General features: G+C 43.2%; 1 protein-coding gene across 1 annotated transcript in view; it reads left to right on the forward strand.

Moving 5' to 3' along the window:
- LOC125454131 (probable E3 ubiquitin-protein ligase HERC4) overlaps positions 1 to 18882 on the forward strand; it is a 45136-nt gene that overhangs the window by 22424 nt on the left and 3830 nt on the right. The window contains exons 13-22 of the mRNA XM_059651105.1: positions 433 to 617; positions 717 to 827; positions 2654 to 2761; positions 3800 to 3970; positions 5011 to 5154; positions 6429 to 6595; positions 10966 to 11023; positions 14554 to 14624; positions 15378 to 15561; positions 16405 to 16507. Coding sequence (XP_059507088.1) covers positions 433 to 617; positions 717 to 827; positions 2654 to 2761; positions 3800 to 3970; positions 5011 to 5154; positions 6429 to 6595; positions 10966 to 11023; positions 14554 to 14624; positions 15378 to 15561; positions 16405 to 16507 — 1302 coding nt within the window. The remainder of the gene's footprint in view (positions 1 to 432; positions 618 to 716; positions 828 to 2653; positions 2762 to 3799; positions 3971 to 5010; positions 5155 to 6428; positions 6596 to 10965; positions 11024 to 14553; positions 14625 to 15377; positions 15562 to 16404; positions 16508 to 18882) is intronic.

Below are 18882 nucleotides of genomic sequence, written 5' to 3' on the forward strand. Positions count from 1 at the left end.
AAGGAATTTTCAAAGAAAATGGAAATCTTGTTTGCCTCTGATTCTGCCAGTTCTAATTTGGTTTGCATTGACATAAGACCCTATCACCCTGCAAATCTCAAATGTAAATAGCACTGAATTGGTAGTCTGTGACTTAGTATAAGCATACAAAATACCAGGTGCAAACTTGGACAGGAACACCATATTAAGGTATTCCTTCCTGGAGTATGACTAAAAACATTTTCAGTGCATGTCTTCTCTTATATCTTTTATTTTTGTTTGTCATGTCACAGCTCTGTGGCCAGTGGGACCTGAATCCAGGGTTTCTGGCCCAGAGGATGGCACACTGCCACTCTGCAGCAAGACCCCCTACTGTACCTGTGTTATGTTACTGCTTTGATGGCTGCTGGTAGCTGCACAGTTGATAACATTGTGCATCTTTTTAATATCTAGAAAATTGCTGGTCGACGTTGAAGTCATCGTATTTGAACAATGTTGTCCAAACATTTAGGGCTGCAGTGGTAATTTTGCTTACAAGCCTCCATGCCTTGTATACAGAATTGCCATGCCATCCTTCAATTAATATATTGGAAAATATTTTAAGGGAAGCTCTGAATGTTCTAGAACTGGTGTATCATGTAAGTATCAGAAAGCACTTGTCTCATTTTCCACGACTTTCCGTATTTTTGTTTTTGAACCTAGATATTAAAATCTGTTCTTTATGCATTTTACCTTAGGCAAATATGAAATCACATCACAAAATTCCACAAAACAAATTCTACATCGATGAAGTTCTCCTGTTTGATGTTGGCTTTGAAGTCATTAGATTTAAAGAACATCAACTACGGGTAAGTTTCCAACATCTTTACAGCAAGCAAAGATTTTAAGAACGTTGTACTGTTTGGTTGCAAGTTCATTGTTCACGGGTTAGGGCTATCGATGACAACAGATTCTTCCACAACGGATGCAGTTGAAGATGAAATCGCTGCTGAGTGTGATTGGATCTATCCTTCTCCTCCTTTTCTCTTTTGTGCTGGCTCCTTGCTCAATCTTGATATAGCATCCCCAAGCATCATGATCTCTGGCCTGAACATCCACTGGTAACTGAGGATTTGGAGCACAGAGTGGGATTTCTTGAGGGAATCTGCTTGCTTTGGTCAGCTCTCTGTACAACACAGTGACCATCCCAACACAGTTTACTTTGAAAGACCATATTCCTCAACACTGGTGATGTTGGTGTTTCCAGGAATTCAGTGTTAGTGATGTAATCCTGCCGGTGGATCTTAAGGATGCTGCAAAGGGAGCATACATAAAGGCAGTGCAGGAGCAGGGTTTAAGAGAGCTGATGAGAATGGCAGAAACAAAGGTGAGGGTTCTATCTGGAAATGGGAGAGCTGTAGGATACCACTGGCGCTGAGTGTAAGGAAGCAGAAAGTGAAGGGCAGTGAGATGGTGGGAGGAGTGGGGTGTACTGAGGGTAGGGAACAGATAATGGGAGGTGAGGCTGAAGGGGTGAGACATTGTGGGTTGATTAGAGGATTAGCAAGGAGGGTGAATCATGATGAGGTGAGGAGGGTTTGGTGGGATTTCATCTGTTCTGTCATAAAATTACAAAACAAAGCATTGAGCAATTCTAAAATTTATGTTCAGGGGAAATTGCAATTTAAGGTAGGAAAATTTGGGAAAACTATTTCCACTACTCAGTCACTTTAAAGTCAGACAATGTAGATTTAAGAGCACTTAACATCAAAGGGACAGTTTAGGATAATTTAATCACAGTGAGATTTGTTAGGGATGACATAACATCAATATTAGCTTATAAATGGCAAATTTTAAAAAGATATGTTCAAGCAGTAATAAACAAAGAACAAGGAAGCGTGTTTTTAATGTGGCCTTCTGCTGCTCTTAAGTCAGACATTTGTATGTTCTAAGTGAGATTGATAGTCCAGATAGGCTTGATGGGCTGAATGGCCCCTTTCCATGCTGTAAATACTTCATTATTAGTGAATTACATATGTTTACTTCTGTGACACTGCTTACCTTTATTATGGGAGCCAAAAGAAGAATGATACTTTATGAGCTTCCTCTTGCTGACTTTCCCTAAGCAGAGAACCTTACAGAACTGGAAAAACATCTCATAATGACCTTTAGATTAATAGGCACGAATCAGAAATATTGTATCTGACCCCAAGTAAACAAAAGGTATGATTTGGTGGATATGATCTAGTGATGTTACTAGTACCAAACAACTACGACCTTGACCAGTTGCCAACTCTCAGAACCAACAGTCGGGCACTCTGAGTATCATTGCTATCTTACACAAGAATCTTGCAATGTTTGCCTCATTCAAAGTAGAGCTACTGCATATTATGGAACAGTATACAAAGAGATTGTGCCCTACTTTAACATATTCAAGGCAGCTGACTTCACACCTCAAAGGCTACTAAGGATGAGTGAATATCTCCCAATCAATTCTTGGAGATCAGGCTTATTTCAGGCACTGTTGGAACATGAGCATTGTGTCCATTTTAGGTCTCCATTTTTAAACAGGAAAGTGGGCCTTTCTTCTCGATATTGTCCACCCAATCATCCCATGACTTCTGCAAAACTGGGGAGCTGTGCTATGTTTGAGAGTGGAGTTCTCACAAGGTGCTGTGCTTTTTCTCTCCCACAGCCCAATGGGTTAGAAGATAAGAAGGTACCACTTTGTTGCTATCCATTCATCTTCAATTTAAATGCCAAGATTCAGATACTTCACATGAATTCAGTTTGGGAGAAAGCTGTAAGTAATTTTATGTTTTCAGGGGAAAATGAATAATTAAAATGTGTCTATAACCCTCATTGCTCTACTCTACTCCTTTTAAGTGCTCCTTAAAACCTATTACATCAAACAATCTTTTGGTCACCTATCATTATATCTCCTAATGTGACTTTGTGGCAAATGTGATCTGGTAAAGTTCCTGTGAAGGGACTTGCGACATTTTACTGTGTTGAAGGTACTACTTAAATGCAACTTTTTGTTGTAATGAAGTCCCTCTTTGCTCTTCGTTCTTACAAAATTCCTTAAGTAGTGTCCAGCCGAGAGCGTTAATAACAGCCCTCAAAATTATCTTCATCCCAGCCACCGAAAGGCATAAAAATAATTAACGATGAACCTCCTAGGCCCTGCTTTGAGCTGTTTGGGAGGAAGGTCAAGTTCAAATTGTTCCCCTCCACTTTTCACTGAGTTGATAAGCAGTAATACTGCAACAAGTACGGTGCAACCTTAGTGCATTTGCCTTCTGGTGGAAGTATGCATGGGCTAAGCAATGTCTGCGATACAGAAGGTTGTGGACATAACTGAGAACGTACATCTCAGAAACAGGCCATTCCACCCAACAGCTTCATGGTGATTTTTGTATGCCACACAAGCCTCCTCCCACCTTACGATATCTAACCCCATCCACGTTTCCCTCCGTCCTTTGCCCTCATATATTTATCCAGCTTTACCTTAAATGCACTTTGCTATTTGCAGCCACCTCTGCTTGTGGAAAGCTAATTCACATTGTCATCACTCTCCAATTAACGAAGTTTCTCCTGAATTCCATGTGTACTAATTGTTGCCTCTTATGGCCCTTAGATTATCAGAACTGAAGAAAGGTCACTTAACTCAAAGCGCTAACTCTGCCAGACCTGCTGAGTTTCTCCAGCAATTTTGCTTTTTGTCTCAGATCTCCAACATCTGCACTTCTTTATTTTTATCTTTTAAATGTCAGTTTGGTTAAAGTTTTCTTTAACATGATGGTAGTATCTCCTTCTGTTTCTAATTTGTGTTGGATAGAAAGCCTTTGTTGAAGCAATGAATTTCACATACCGTAACATCTGTATGGGAAACCCTGAACCGCCCAAGTATCCCATCTTTAAACTGAAGGTTAACCGCCAAGATTTGATCACTGATACTTTTAAGAAGCTGATACAAGTTGATGAGGAGGATCTGCGGAAGGAACTCAAGGTAAAAAAAAATCAGTTTAGCATTCTGCCGATGTAAATAGATTCAGCTCTTTAGGGTGCAATGATGCAGTGGTTATATTATTGGACTCATAGTCCCAAGGAGGTCCATTTAAATGCTACCACAGTGATTTGAGAATTTCAATTGGGTTCAAAACATCTGGTCAAATGGTGCTTTGAAGCTGTTGGATCATTATGAAAATCTGACTGGTTGAACAATATCCTTTAAGAAAGTTAGCCTTTCCTCTTAAGCTGAGCGGGCCTAATTGTGACTCCTGTCCCATATCGACAGGATTCAAGTTAGTGGTCTCACAGTTATTTACAGATGTAATGCTGAATGTTCAAGAAGAAGGTTGGAGGGCAAGGTCTTGGGGAAACCAAGTTATGGCAAGTGATTACATTTATTGGTGACATTGATATGTTCACTGACTTGTTACGGCATAGAAGAAGACTATTCAGCCTCTCACTTCTCTGGTGCTCTCTAAATGAGAACATGCTATTGAAAGGAGACTCAACTGAGAATTAGAATGGTTGAGGTGAGTGGGGGAGGGGGAAGCTAGATGTTGGAGAGCACATTGCCTCCTCTTGGCCAAAACAATAGAACCAAAACGGAGAGTAAATATAAAACAAATATTTCAGCAATGAGCAGAAAATCCTGGGTAGTCTGTCATAGTAGTTTGTATTGGTTCATTTAAAAGCAAGTTATGTGACGTTGTTTCAACAGTTGACATTTTGAGATGCAGTATATGACTAATTTGAGACATGACACATGGTAAGTGTGGTGTGCCCTTGAGGAGCAGGTGAGTTCAATTTATACTGCCCAAACCTCTGCAGCCCTTGTCTGAGTCCCTTGTACAATAACACCACTATGATTGCATCAAGTGGCTACCAGAATGGTAGAAGTTTTAATTGTTGGGTTTGGTGTCTCTTCAACTTGCAATTTCCATATCGTTAAGTATATCTCTTGTATTGACAGTCAAAACCAGAATGCAGATGTGCAACTGTGATTCTACACTAGTTTTTGCACGATTTTTATTTCTTTAGGTAAAGTTTGATGGAGAACCGGGTGAGGATCTGGGAGCTATAAGGCAGGAATTCTTCCTTTTTCTCTTTAGACAGTTGATTCAACCAGATTCCAAAATGTTTATTTACCGTGAAGACTTCAGAATCATTTGGTTTCCCCCAGAGGTGAGCCAAATTAACATGTTTAAGAAAAGCAGGATGCCAATGTGAATAGATGGCATGTTCGTTCTCTCGTTATTGCAAAGTAATTTGAAAATATTATGTGGCTTCTAAGCTCCATCAGAAAACTGCAAAATGCTTTCTAATCTGCAGCATTTTCTCACTAAAACTATGTTCGGAATATTTCAGTCTTTGTTTATCACAGTCTGACTGTGTGATCTCAAAGTCACACTCAAATAGAAGATATGCAACTTATTGTGAACAGAGCCCAATATATGTAGGAGCAAATAACTGCAGATGCTGGAATATGTACAGAAAACAATAGAACACAGTGGTCAGGCAGCAACCATGGAGAGAGAGCATGCTAACGCTTTAACTGAAGGTTTAGGTTTCAGCTCTGATGAAGTGTCATCTAAACTCAAACTTTAGATGGCTCTCTCTCCATGGATGCTGCCTGACTTGCTGTGCTCTCCAGCATTTATTGTTTACAGAGACCTATATTTGTTACTTGCCTGTATATTACATATATTTATGTAGAGTGTGTATATAGATTTTATCTCGTACTGTCTCTGAACATTAATCTTCAGGTACCATACTTGATGTGCACAATACAGTGTTTGCATTTGATTAGCTCAAACTTTATGTTTAGTTTTAAAAAATGCAAGATGTTAGGAAATTACTGTGTAGGAAGCAAACCAATTAAAATCCATAAAAAACAGTATTCATTGATATCTGTTCAGGAACGACATTAATAAACGATATGTAAAATATATATATAATAGCCATATATATTAGTCAACATTAATCCACCACAAGAAATGAAAGGTGAACTCAATGCAGTTTTATTTTGTTGAAACTTCTTTCCATTGCTATCTTACATTTGGATTCAACTAAATATAGAATTTATAATGTAGCAACACTATCACATTATTACATGTACCAGAAAATGATCAAACGCATCTATACAGTTGTACTTAGTATATTTGAAATGTTACAACCAACATTTTCTGAGCTAGTGTCTTTCCCTGGTGCCAACAGTTTGAGAATGCTAATGATTTATGTCTTTAGCAATTGATATAGAAGCATAGAAAATGGTACCAGGCATAGACCATTCGGCCCTTTGAGCCTGCTCCATTATTTAATATGATCATGGCTGATCCTCCAACTCAATCCCCGTTCACACTTTTTCCCCATAACCTTTGATCCCTTTAGCCCAAAGGACTATGTCTAACTTATAATGACATGTAGATTATTATTTTCTTTTGTCTTCATTATCGTAGATTTCAGTGCCCATCAAAAACTACCGCCTGCTAGGAATACTTTGCGGCCTTGTTGTATATAATTTCAGTGTCGTCTACATCCCATTCCCACTTGCACTCTTCAAGAAGCTACTGGGTATGATGCCCACATTGGAGGATCTGAAGGAGCTAGTTCCTTCTTTCGAGAAGTAAGTTCCCAGATCTGCAGGCAACTTTCTTATATGATTGCAAATTTTATGCTGTTGCTATTCATGTCTTTGTTTAATGAAATACCTGGTTCGGTGCTAGGCACAAAGTGTGAACAGGGAAGTAGAGACAACAGAAAAAAGAGAAGGATGAAGAGGTTTGAAAAGGTAGCAGAATTAGCTTACAGAGGTCACATGATCCGTATCAGTTGGAAATCTTTTGATGCTGGGAGAATGTCTTAGTTCTCTCCCTCCATCTGCATAATTACGGCAACATTATTAAGTATCATTTTTGTTGAAAGGTTATCTCAAACTCATTGAAACGTACCATCCAAAGAGCTAAATAAAGCTAAAGTATCTCCCATAAATGTGTGATTCTAGAAAATCTATTGCATCCAGAAGGTCACATTCTCAAACTCTCTCGACAAGCTGAATCCTGTACTTTTAGATCTTGTGTACTGGGGCAACTTCAATTTTTGCAGATGATACAAAACTTAGCAGATTGGTAAACTGTGAGGAGTACACTGTGAAACTCCACAAGGACATCAACAAATTGATAGGTGGCAGATGAATTTCAACGTAGGGAACTGTGAGATAATGCATTTTGATAGGAAGGACATTGAAATACAGTATCAAACAAAGGGGAAAATTCTACAGAGGGTGCATAGATCATGGAAAATGGCAGGACAGGTAGAGAGAGCTACAAGTTGAGTATACAGTATCCTCAGTTTTCTTAATAAAGATATAGTGTACAAGAGCAAGGAAGTGATATTAACCTTGTCTAAGACACTTGCTGGAACTCAGCTGGAGGATTGTGCAGAGTTCTGGGTGCTATCTTTTAGGAAGGTTGTTTACAGATTGGAGAGAGTGCAGAACTGATTGATAAGAATGGTCCCAGGAATGAGAAACTTCAGTTATGAGGACAGATCAAATAATTTGGGAGTTTTTTTTTGGAGAGAAGAAATTTGAGAAGGGATTCAATAGAAGTGTATAGAATCGTGAGCAGGCTGGAAGGAGCAGGCTGGGAAGAAGGTGTGGCATCATTGTGGTACTGCAGGAGGCCCAGGATGGACATGTCATCTGAGGAATGGGAGAGGGAGTTGATATGGTTTGCGACTGGGAGGCGCAGCTGTTTATTGCGAACCGAGCGTAAGTGTTCTACAAAGTGGTCCCCAAGACTCCACTTGGTTTCCCTGATGTAGAGGAGGCCACAACGGGTATAGCGGATGCAGTATACCACATTAGCAGATGTGCAAATGAATCTCTGCTTGATGTGGAAAGTCTTCTTGGGGCCTGGGATGGGGGTGAGGGAGGAGGTGTGGGGGCAGGTGTAGCATTTCCTGCGGTTGCAGGGGAAGGTGCCAGGTGTGGTGGGGCTGGAGGGGAGTGTGGAGCAGACAAGGGAGACATGGAGAGAGTGGTCCTTCCAGAAAGCAGACAAGGGTAGGGAGGGAAAAATATCTTTGGTGGTGGGGTCGGATTGTAGATGGCCGAAGTGTCAGAGGATGAAGTGCTGGATCCAGAGGAGAAGGTGGTCCTGCTTGTAAGAGGAACAAGAACAAAAGTGGCATAGTTTTAAAGTGATGTGCACACAAAGTAAGGGTGAGATGATGAAAAGCTTTTGCACTCAGCAAGTAGTTAGTGTTTAGAAAGCATTGTTTGCAAGTGTGGTGGAGGCAGCTTCAGTTGAGCATTCAAGAGGGCATTGGATGGTTATTCAGATAAAGATAATGTCTGAGAGTATGGAGAAAATGCAGGAGATTGGCACTAGGTAATGACGCTCGTTAAACGAGGGGCAGACTGTCCTGCTGCAGGGAGAAAGCTGTAGAGTGTGGGAGCCGTGGTTTATGAAGGAGAAGGAATCTCTGGTCAAGAGGAAGAAGAAGGCTTATGTTAGGACGAGATGTGAAGGCTCAGTTAGGGCGCTTGAGGGCTACGAGGTAGCCAGGAAAGACCTAAAGAGAGAGCTCAGAAGAGCCAGGAGGAGACATGAGAAGTTGTTGGCAGATAGGATCAGGGTAAACCCTAAGGCTTTCTATAGGTACTTAAGGAATAAAAGAATGACGAAAGTAAGATGAGGGACAATCAAGGATAGTAGTGGTAAGTTGTGTGTGGAGTCAGATAAGATAGGGGAAGCGCTAAATGAAATTTTTTCAACAGTATTCACTCTAGAAAATTACAATGTTGTCGAGGAGAATACTGAGATACAGGCTACTAGACTAGGTGGGATTGAGGTTCACAAGGAAGAGGTGTTAGAAATCCTTCAGAGGGTGAAGATAGATAAGTCCCCTGGGCCAGATGGGATTTATCCTAGGAACCTCTGGGAAGCCAGGGAGGAGATTGCCGAGCCTTTGGCATTGATCTTTAACTCGTCATTGTCTACAGGAATAGTGCCAGATGACTGGAGGATAGCAAATGTGATTCCCCTGTTCAAGAAGGGGAGTAGAGACAACCCTGGTAATTATAGACCAGTGAGCCTTACCTCAGTTGTTGGTAAAGTGTTGGAAAAGGTTATAAGGGATAGGATTTATAATCATCTAGAAAAGAATAAATTGATTAGGGATAGTCAGCACAGTTTTGTGAAGGGAAGGTCGTGCCTCACAAACCTTATTGAGTTCTTTGAGAAGGTGACCAGACAGGTAGATGAGAGTAAACTGGTTGATGTGGTGTATATGGATTTCAGCAAGGTGTTCAATAAGGTTCCCCACAATAGGCTATTGTACAAAATGCGGAGGAATGGAATTGTGGGAGATATAGCAGTTTGGATCGGAAATTGGTTTGCTGAAAGAAAACAGAGGGTGGTAGTTGATGGGAAACGTTCATCCTGGAGACCAGTTACTAGTGGTGTACTGCAAGGGTCGGTGTTGGGTCCACTGCTGTTTGTCATTTTTATAAATGACCTGGATGAGGGCGTAGAAGGATCGGTTAGTAAATTTGCAGACGACACTAAGGTCGGTGGAGTTGTGGATAGTGACGAAGGATGCTGTAGGTTGCAGAGAGACATAGATAAGCTGCAGAACTGGGCTGAGAGGTGGCAAATAGAGTTTAATGCAGACAAGTGTGAGGTGATGCACTTTGGTAGGAGTAACCAGAAGGCAAAGTACAGGGCTAATGATAAGATTCTTAGTAGTGTAGATGAGCAGAGAGATCTCGGTGTCCATGTACACAGATCCCTGAAAGTTGCCACCCAGGTTGACAGGGCTGTTAAGAAGGCATACAGTGTTTTAGCTTTTATTAATAGATGGATCGAGTTCCGGAACCAAGAGGTTATGGTGAAGCTGTACAAAACTCTGGTGCAGCCGCACTTGGAGTATTGCGTACAGTTCTGGTCACCGCATTATAAGAAGGATGTGGAAGCTTTTGAAAGGGTGCAGAGGAGATTTACTAGGATGTTGCCTGGTATGGAGGGAAGGTCTTACGAGGAAAGGCCGAGGGACTTGAGGCTGTTTTCATTAGAGAGAAGAAGGTTGAGAGGAGACTTAATTGAAACATATAAAATAATCAGAGGGTTAGATAGGGTGGATAGGGAGAGCCTTTTTCCTAGGATGATGATGGGGAGCACGAGGGGGCATAGCTTTAAATTGAGGGGTGAAAGATATAGGACAGATGTCAGAGGTAGTTTCTTTACTCAGAGAGTCGTAAGGGAATGGAACGCTTTGCCTGCAATGGTAGTAGATTCGCCAACTTCAGGTACATTTAAGTCGTCATTGAATAAGCATATGGACGTACATGGAATAGTGTAGGTTAGACGGGCTTGAGATCGGTATGACAGGTCGGCACAACATCGAGGGCCGAAGGGCCTGTACTGTGCTGTAATGTTCTCTGTTCTACGTTCTATGCACTGTAGCACTTCTGTGATTCAGTGAATTTTCTCCCTTTCTGGGCCAGAGAGGTCAGTTGGTAATATGCTAACAATTACCATGTCATTAAAAAACGTACACTTAACTTGGAGTTATAACTTTCCATGGGGAATTTAAAAGGCAATTAAGGTACAAATCAAAAGAACTCTTAAAATAATGGTGAGGCAAAGGGTGATTACCTATATGTGAAGCATGTGGCAGGGGCATAATTGACCAACAGTTCTAAAGATTCACAACTCATGGAGTTCCTCATAATCCTCTGAAATTTTTGCTAATTGTTTGCATTAATGACTTGTGCATTAATAATTTGCCATTCATGCTCTGAGTCTTTTTTGAGCAAAACACAGTCAATTAAAGATTATTGGGCTATGCATATGCTTTATTTCTTTCAAAACACCCCATATTCATTTTCAACTTCAGTAATTGTCTTAGAGTTTCTCAGTTTACAATAGTTTTCTGTAATCATAACAGATTCAATTCCAATACTTTCTTTCTATTTCTGTCCATTTTTAGCCTACTGCAGCATATTCTGAACAGTGACGAGGACCTAGATGTGGACATAAACTTTTCTGTGAGTAGAAAGGATTTACATCAATCACGTTGGAACAGCTCCAGACAGCTTACTAACAAATAGAAGGTGTTCTTTCGTTATGTACTTGATGTCAGACCAAGCATTTTTAAAAGACCAATTTGCAGCCTCACCAACTTAGACAGATAAAGAAGTTACATATGTATGTCGCTTTCCACCTCAAAAGCTCTCAAATCTCTGCAGTGAATTTTCTGAAATCATATCAGGGCAGTCATAAAATGATATCAGGACTGAGAACGTGACAAAGGAGGCCATTTTGTCCATTGTGAGAGAACTATACAACATTTCAAGCCCACCGACTCCCACAGCTACCTAGAATACACCTCCTCCCACCCACCCTCCTGCAAAAATTCCATCCCCTATTCCCAATTCCTCCGCCTCCGCCGCATCTGCTCCCACGATGAGGCATTCCACTCTCGCACATCCCAGATGTCCATGTTCTTCAAGGATCGCAACTTTCCCCCCACAGTGGTCGAGAACGCCCTTGACCGCGTCTCCCGCATTTCCCGCAACACATCCCTCACACCCCGCCCCCGCCACAACCACCCAAAGAGGATCCCCCTCGTTCTCACACACCACCCCACCAACCTCCGGATACAACGCATTATCCTCCAACACTTCCACCATCTACAATCCGACCCCACCACCCAAGACATTTTTCCATCCCCACCCCTGTCTGCTTTCCGGAGAGACCACTCTCTCCGTGACTCCCTTGTTCGCTCCACACTGCCCTCCAACCCCACCACACCCGGCACCTTCCCCTGCAACTGCAGGAAATGCTACACTTGCCCCCACACCTCCTCCCTCACCCCTATCCCAGGCCCCAAGAAGACTTTCCACATTAAGCAGAGGTTCACCTGCACATCTGCCAATGTGGTATACTGCATCCACTGTACCCGGTGTGGCTTCCTCTGCATTGGGGAAAGCAAGCGGAGGCTTGGGGACCGCTTTGCAGAACACCTCCGCTTGGTTCGCAATAAACAACTGCACCTCCCAGTCGCAAACCATTTCCACTCCCCCTCCCATTCTTTAGATGACATGTCCATCATGGGCCTCCTGCAGTGCCACAATGATGCCACCCGAAGGTTGCAGGAACAGCAACTCATATTCCGCTTGGGAACCCTGCAGTCCAATGGTATCAATGTGGACTTCACCAGCTTCAAAATCTGCCCTTCCCCCACCGCATCCCAAAACCAGTCCAGCCTGTCTCTGCCTCCCTAACCTGTTCTTCCTCTCACCCATCACTTCCTCCCACCCCAAGCCGCACCTCCATCTCATACCTACTAACCTCATCCCACCTCCTTGACCTGTCCGTCTTCCCTGGACTGACCTATCCCCTCCCTACCTCCCCACCTATACTCTCCTCTCCACCTATCTTCTTTTCTCTCCATCTTCGGTCCGCCTCCCCCTCTCTCCCTATTTATTCCAGAACCCTCACCCCATCCCCCTCTCTGATGAAGGATCTAGGCCCGAAACGTCAGCTTTTGTGCTCCTGAGATGCTGCTGGGCCTGCTCTGTTCATCCAGCCTCACATTTTATTATCTTGGATTCTCCAGCATCTGCAGTTCTCATTATCACTTATACAACAAGAACAAACTCCTTTGTCCTGCCCTTCTCCCACGTACTTGTCTAATACCTATAAGAAAATTGCCAATGATTTTGTTTCCTCTGCCCATTCAGGTCATGTCTTCTAGATCACAGTACCTCACTGTGTATTTTCTTTTTGTTCCTTGTACAGTTTCTGGTTCTTTTGCTAATTACTTTGAAAGTCTGACATCCAATTCCCAACACTCCTTCCAATAGAAATAGATTTTCCTTATTTATTCTATCAGAGCCCTTGAAGATTTTGAAAAGTTCTTTCAAATCTCTCCTTACTGTTCTTTAAAGAGAATAAGCTCAGTCCATGTAACTGCTGACTTTTATCCCTGATACCAGTAGTTAATCAGAGCTCTTATAATGTCATGGTAGTGTCCCTACATCTGAGCCAGAGGACTGTTTCAGGTGCCACCAGCTCCAAAAATCAATATATAAGTTGATTAAAAAATGTCTCTCAATAGTAAATCTCGTCTGCGTTGACTCCATCGTTTCCTGCTAAAGGGGCAGTATTTGACCTGAGCATTACTCATGCTGAACACCATTTTTCCACTTTTTTATACTTTTTATTTCTTTGCAAAGCCAAGGATCCACATTTTTTTTGTAAGCATCGGGACAAGTTGAGAAGCCTATTACAGTGGATTGCATGCTTTGTGGATAAGGAGGAGCCTGTTGATGTACCGTATTTGGATTTCCTGAAAACATTTGACTTGGTTCCATATAAAGGGTTATTGTGCAATGTAAGAGCTTATGATATAAGGGATGATGTAGTAGAATGGATAGAAGGTCAGCCAGCTCATAGAAAACAGAGAACATGCATCAATAGATCTATTTCAGATAAGCAGGATATGATGAGTGGGGATTGCAGGGGTCTGTGTTGAGCCCTCAAGTTTTTATATTTTCTATCACTGCCTTAGATGAGGAAATTGAAGACATGATGGCTAAGTTTGCAGATGACACAAAGATAAGTAAGGACATCAGTTGTGAAGATTATATAACAAGGATGCAGACTGTTTATAGGTGGGTTAAATAAGTGGGCAAAAGTCTGGCAGATGGAATGTAAAGGGGAAACTGTGAAGTTGTATAGTTCAGCAGGAAGAATGAACAACAGGGTATTGTTTAAAAGGAAAACAACTGCAGTTTTGCTCTTCATTTAATGGAAGGATGTACATGCATTGGAGATGGTTCAGAGGAGCTTTACCAGATTGATATCTGGAATGAATGAGTAATCTTGTCATATAATATTGGATAGGCTGGGCATGCTTTCCATAGAGTTCCAAAGAGCACGTGGTGATTTGATTGATGTATACAACATTCTGAATAGTCTTGACAAGATGGAGGTGAAAAGGATGTTTAATTCTACAGGTAAGTCCAGAACTAGGGGGCATGGCTTTAAAATTAGGGGCTGACATTTTTCTTCCCACTGAGAATCGTGAGACTTTGGAACTGTCTGTCTCATAACATGGTGGGAGGCAGGGGCAGTGTTTAATTTTAAGACTGAGGTAGATGAATTCTTGTTAGACAAAGAGATCAGAGGCTATCAGGGGAAGTGGAATTTGAAATAGAAACAGATCAGCCATGATTCTATAAAATGATGGGTAAAGCTGTGGGACCAAATGGCCTTAGTCTATTGCTAATTTGTTTGTTTCTATTAAAAGTTGCATGTGCCTGCACCCACCCGACTTTCTGATCCAGCACTTCATTTGAACTTTTTAAAAAATGCATTTTTACAGTGCACTTCACAACCAACTCAGTGCTTTGCAGGCAAGGAAATTCTTTTGAAGTATAGTTGTAGGAAATTACTATTTAGTTTATCTTGCATGCCCTGTTTCTTAACACAAAGGATCCTCATCATTAGTTGAAGAATTATGACTCACAACACAAGGAATCATAACTGACTCTTTTTTTTTAAAATGCAGATTACCTGGGAGAAAAAGGAGGTTGAGCTCATTCCAAATGGCAGGGACCGGGCTGTGACGAAAGAGAACACGTATGTTATAAGTAAATGGAGCTACAGTGAGGTCAGAGTTTTAGATTTCTTCCTTTTGTCTTTACTCACCTCTCTTCACCTGCTCCAACTGAAAGACTTGCCTGCTCCACCGTTCGTGCACCCAAGCCTGTCCATTACCCCGTTCCTTGAAGGAGGAACTTGGCAAATGTTATATTTCCTGCACATTTCCTTGTCTGCATTTTGATCGAGTTGAGGAGGCAGATGAGGGCTATTGTTTTGCAGCCCAGGTATTGTTTTGTCTCATACTTCTTTGCCTTTCTCCAAAGAGGATGCTAGGAGCCAGGTCATGTCTGGTTATGGAGGGGTAGGCATCAGGAATGTGGGAAAAACTTGATGGCCCAGTTGTCATTCCCTGCCCGTTGCTATTTGTATTTTTGTAAGCAGACTTGCCTGTTTCTGTCAGGCATTGGGTAGCCTCTAAACAACTAAACTTAAAACTCCAGCCTTTCCCTGAATGACATGCCCTTGGTCTACTCGGCTCTTGGACCTCACGTGAGCTAGAACAAGATCGTACTTAAATGGGGGCCAATCCCATAACTGGTTTGGGCCGCTGGGCACCAGCACTATATTGCCAGCAGAGCTGCATTGCCTATTTGCTGCCCTTTTCTGGCAGAGGGCAAAGGCTGCCCCAACCCAGGGATACAAATGTCATCAAATTGCACTGTTGGTAGTCTGTTCACATAGCATACTTTTGGGTCATATTTTAATGTTGCTGTTTCCTTATGATCAAAGGGAGGAATATTTGAATGCCTACATCAATTACGTATTCACAACATCAGTCAAAGAACCCTTTGATGAGTTTCAAAGAGGTTTCTATAAAGTTTGCGACAAGACTCTACTAAAGTTCTTCCAGCCACAAGAGCTGATGGGCATATTGATTGGAAATGATGACTATGATTGGAACATGCTGGAAAAGGTTTGGAAACTATTTATAACCCATACAGAAATTACTGTGCCTAGAATCTGCCTCTTCATGAGGTCACTGTTTTAATACAGGGAAACATGGCAGATAATTTGCACAAAGCAAGATTCCAAAAACACCGATGGTACAACAAGACTTATGGAACACCTTCTTAGTTTAGAAGGCATACCAGAGAAAAAACATCAGTTTATATTTGGAGGGTAGAGCCTGGTCTTCTCTCCTTGATGACAGTGAATGCCGTGAAAGATCCATGAAAATACTTTATAAACATTAATAGAGTGTCTTGTGGCACAGTGGGCAGTGTCCCTGCCTCCGAGCCAAAAACTCCAGTGCTAAGTTCCACTCTGCGACATTAGGGCCAAGGAAAGTGTGTTCATGAAGGTATGATGAGTATCAACCTGAAAATCCTTCCAATAAACTGCCAATAGCAGATAAGACCAGGAGAAATTCCATGTGATGGAAACAAAATTAGAGCATCCTTCATTGCTGTCCATATCTTTGGATGACAAGGTGTATGTAAAAAGAGCATTTTACCACAGTGACGTGACTTCCTTGGGGGCATTGGTATACTGGTTGGACTGCCAACTGGTGTGGATCAAACTGGTGCCAGCATCGTGGGATTTGATCCCGTTTCCACCTGTGCTGGCTTCAGGATCTGCCTCCTTGCTGGCCCATGGGAGGGTTTGTGGAGCTGTTGGCCATACCTGCCTTTGAGCAGAGTACTCTAGAACAATGATGTGTCATCATCAGGATTTGAAATGGAAGCATATCCTGAAGTGTTTGTCCTGCTGTGATATGTTATGTGATTGTAATATACAATTCGTTTTTAAATAACAGAATACCACATACAGTGACAATTACAGCAGATCACACCCAACCATTGAGATATTTTGGAAAGTGTTCCATGAGCTGTCTTTGACTGAGAAGAAAAAGTTCCTGTGTAAGTACTGCATTGAACTATCGAAGTTAGCCACATCAGATGTACACTTCCACAGTCAGCATCTCCCACAAAAGATCTCATTGACTTGTAGGGTGATATTTATACTAAACTCTGCAAGTTTATTTTCTTTATATTCTCATTCAATTTCTTTTTGAAATCATTAATTCTACACAGTGAGTTCCAGAGTTAGGTACATAATAATCTCTACTATTTAATACATAAATTCAAAGCATGTAGTTTACTTACTAACGATTGACATTGATTGATTAATTGTATCAGAGATAATGGGAACTGCAGATGCTGGAGAATCCAAGATAATAAAGTGTGAGGCTGGATGAACACAGCAGGTCAAGCAGCATCTCAGGAGCACACCACACATCAACGAATACCAGTCACGGTTGGACATAGAGCAGTTTTTCCGCCGCCTTCACCTCCACGCTTACTTCTTCAACCGGGAACCTAACCTTCCCTCCACTGACCCCTTCGCCTGCTTCCAACACAAGTCCTCCTCCTGGACACCACCCCCAGGCCTCCTACCCTCCCTCGACCTCTTCATCTCCAACTGCCGTCGAGACATTAACCCCTCTCACCCACTCCAACCTGTCCCCCGCAGAACGGGCAGCCCTCTGCTCCCTCCGCTCCAACCCCAACCTCACCATCAAACCCGCAGACAAGGGCGGCACAGTGGTAGTATGGCGCACCAACCTCTACATCGCCGAGGCCAAACACCAACTCTCTGACACCTCCTCCTACCGCCCCCTCGATCATGACCCCACCCCCGAGCACCAAACTATCATCTCCAACACCATTCATGACCTCATCACCTCAGAGGACCTCCCACCCACAGCCTCTAACCTCATTGTCCCCCAACCCCGCACGGCCCGTTTCTATCTCCTTCCCAAAATCCACAAACCTGCCTGCCCTGGTCGACCCATTGTCTCAGCCTGTTCCTGCCCCACCGAACTCATCTCCACCTATCTGGACTCCATTTTCTCCCCTTTGGTCCAGGAACTCCCTACCTACGTCCGTGACACCACCCACACCCTCCACCTCCTCCAGGACTTCCAATTCCCTGGCCCCCAACACCTCATTTTCACCATCGACGTCCAGTCCCTATACACCTGTATTCCGCACGCAGATGGCCTCAAGACCCTCCGCTTCTTCCTGTCCCGCAGACCCAACCAGTTCCCCTCCACTGACACCCTCATCCGCCTAGCCGAACTCGTCCTCACCCTCAACAACTTCTCTTTCGATTCCTCCCAGTTCCTACAGACAAAGTGGGTGGCCATGGGCACCCGCATGGGCCCCAGCCATGCCTGCCTCTTTGTAGATTACATGGAACAGTCTCTCTTCCGCACCTACACAGGCCCCAAACCCCACCTCTTCCTCCGTTACATTGATGACTGTATCAGCGCCGCCTCTTGCTCCCCAGAGGAGCTCGAACAGTTCATCCACTTCACCAACACCTTCCACCCCAACATTCAGTTCACCTGGGCCACCTCCAGCACATCCCTCACCTTCCTGGATCTCTTAGTCTCCATCTCAGGCAACCAGCTTGTAACTGATGTCCATTTCAAACCCACCGACTCCCACAGCTACCTAGAATACACCTCCTCCCACCCACCCTCCTGCAAAAATTCCATCCCCTATTCCCAATTCCTCTGCCTCCGCCGCATGTGCACCCAAGATGTGCACATCCCAGATGTCCACGTTCTTCAAGGACCGCAACTTTCCCTCCACAGTGGTCGAGAATGCCCTTGACCGCGTCTCCCGCATTTCCCGCAACACATCCCTCACACCCCGCCCCCACCACAACCGCCCAAAAAGTATCTCCCTCGTTCTCACACACCACCCCACCAACCTCCGGATACAATGCATCATCCTCCGACATTTCGGCCATCTACAATCCGACCCCACTACACAAAACATTTTTCCATCCCCACCCTTGTCTGCTTTCCGGAGAGACCACTCTCTACGTGACTCCCTTGTTCACTCTACACTGCCCTCCAACCCCACCACACCCGGCACCTTCCCCTGCAACCGCAGGAAATGCTACACTTGCCCCCACACCTCCTCCCTCATCCCTATCCCAGGCCCCAAGATGACTTTCCATATTAAGCAGCGGTTCACCTGCCAATCTGCCAATGTGGTATACTGTATCCATTGTACTCGGTGTGGCTTCCTCTACATTGGGGAAACCAAGCGGAGACTTGGGGACCGCTTTGCAGAACACCTCTGCTCGGTTCAAAATAAACAACTGCTCCTCCCAGTCGTGAACCATTTCCACTCCCCCTGCCATTCTTTAGATGACATGTCCATCATGGGCCTCCTGCAGTGCCACAATGATGCCACCTGCAGGTTGCAGGAACAGCAAC

Source organism: Stegostoma tigrinum, chromosome 1 (genome assembly GCF_030684315.1).
Source record: "Stegostoma tigrinum isolate sSteTig4 chromosome 1, sSteTig4.hap1, whole genome shotgun sequence".
NCBI lineage: Eukaryota > Metazoa > Chordata > Chondrichthyes > Orectolobiformes > Stegostomatidae > Stegostoma > Stegostoma tigrinum.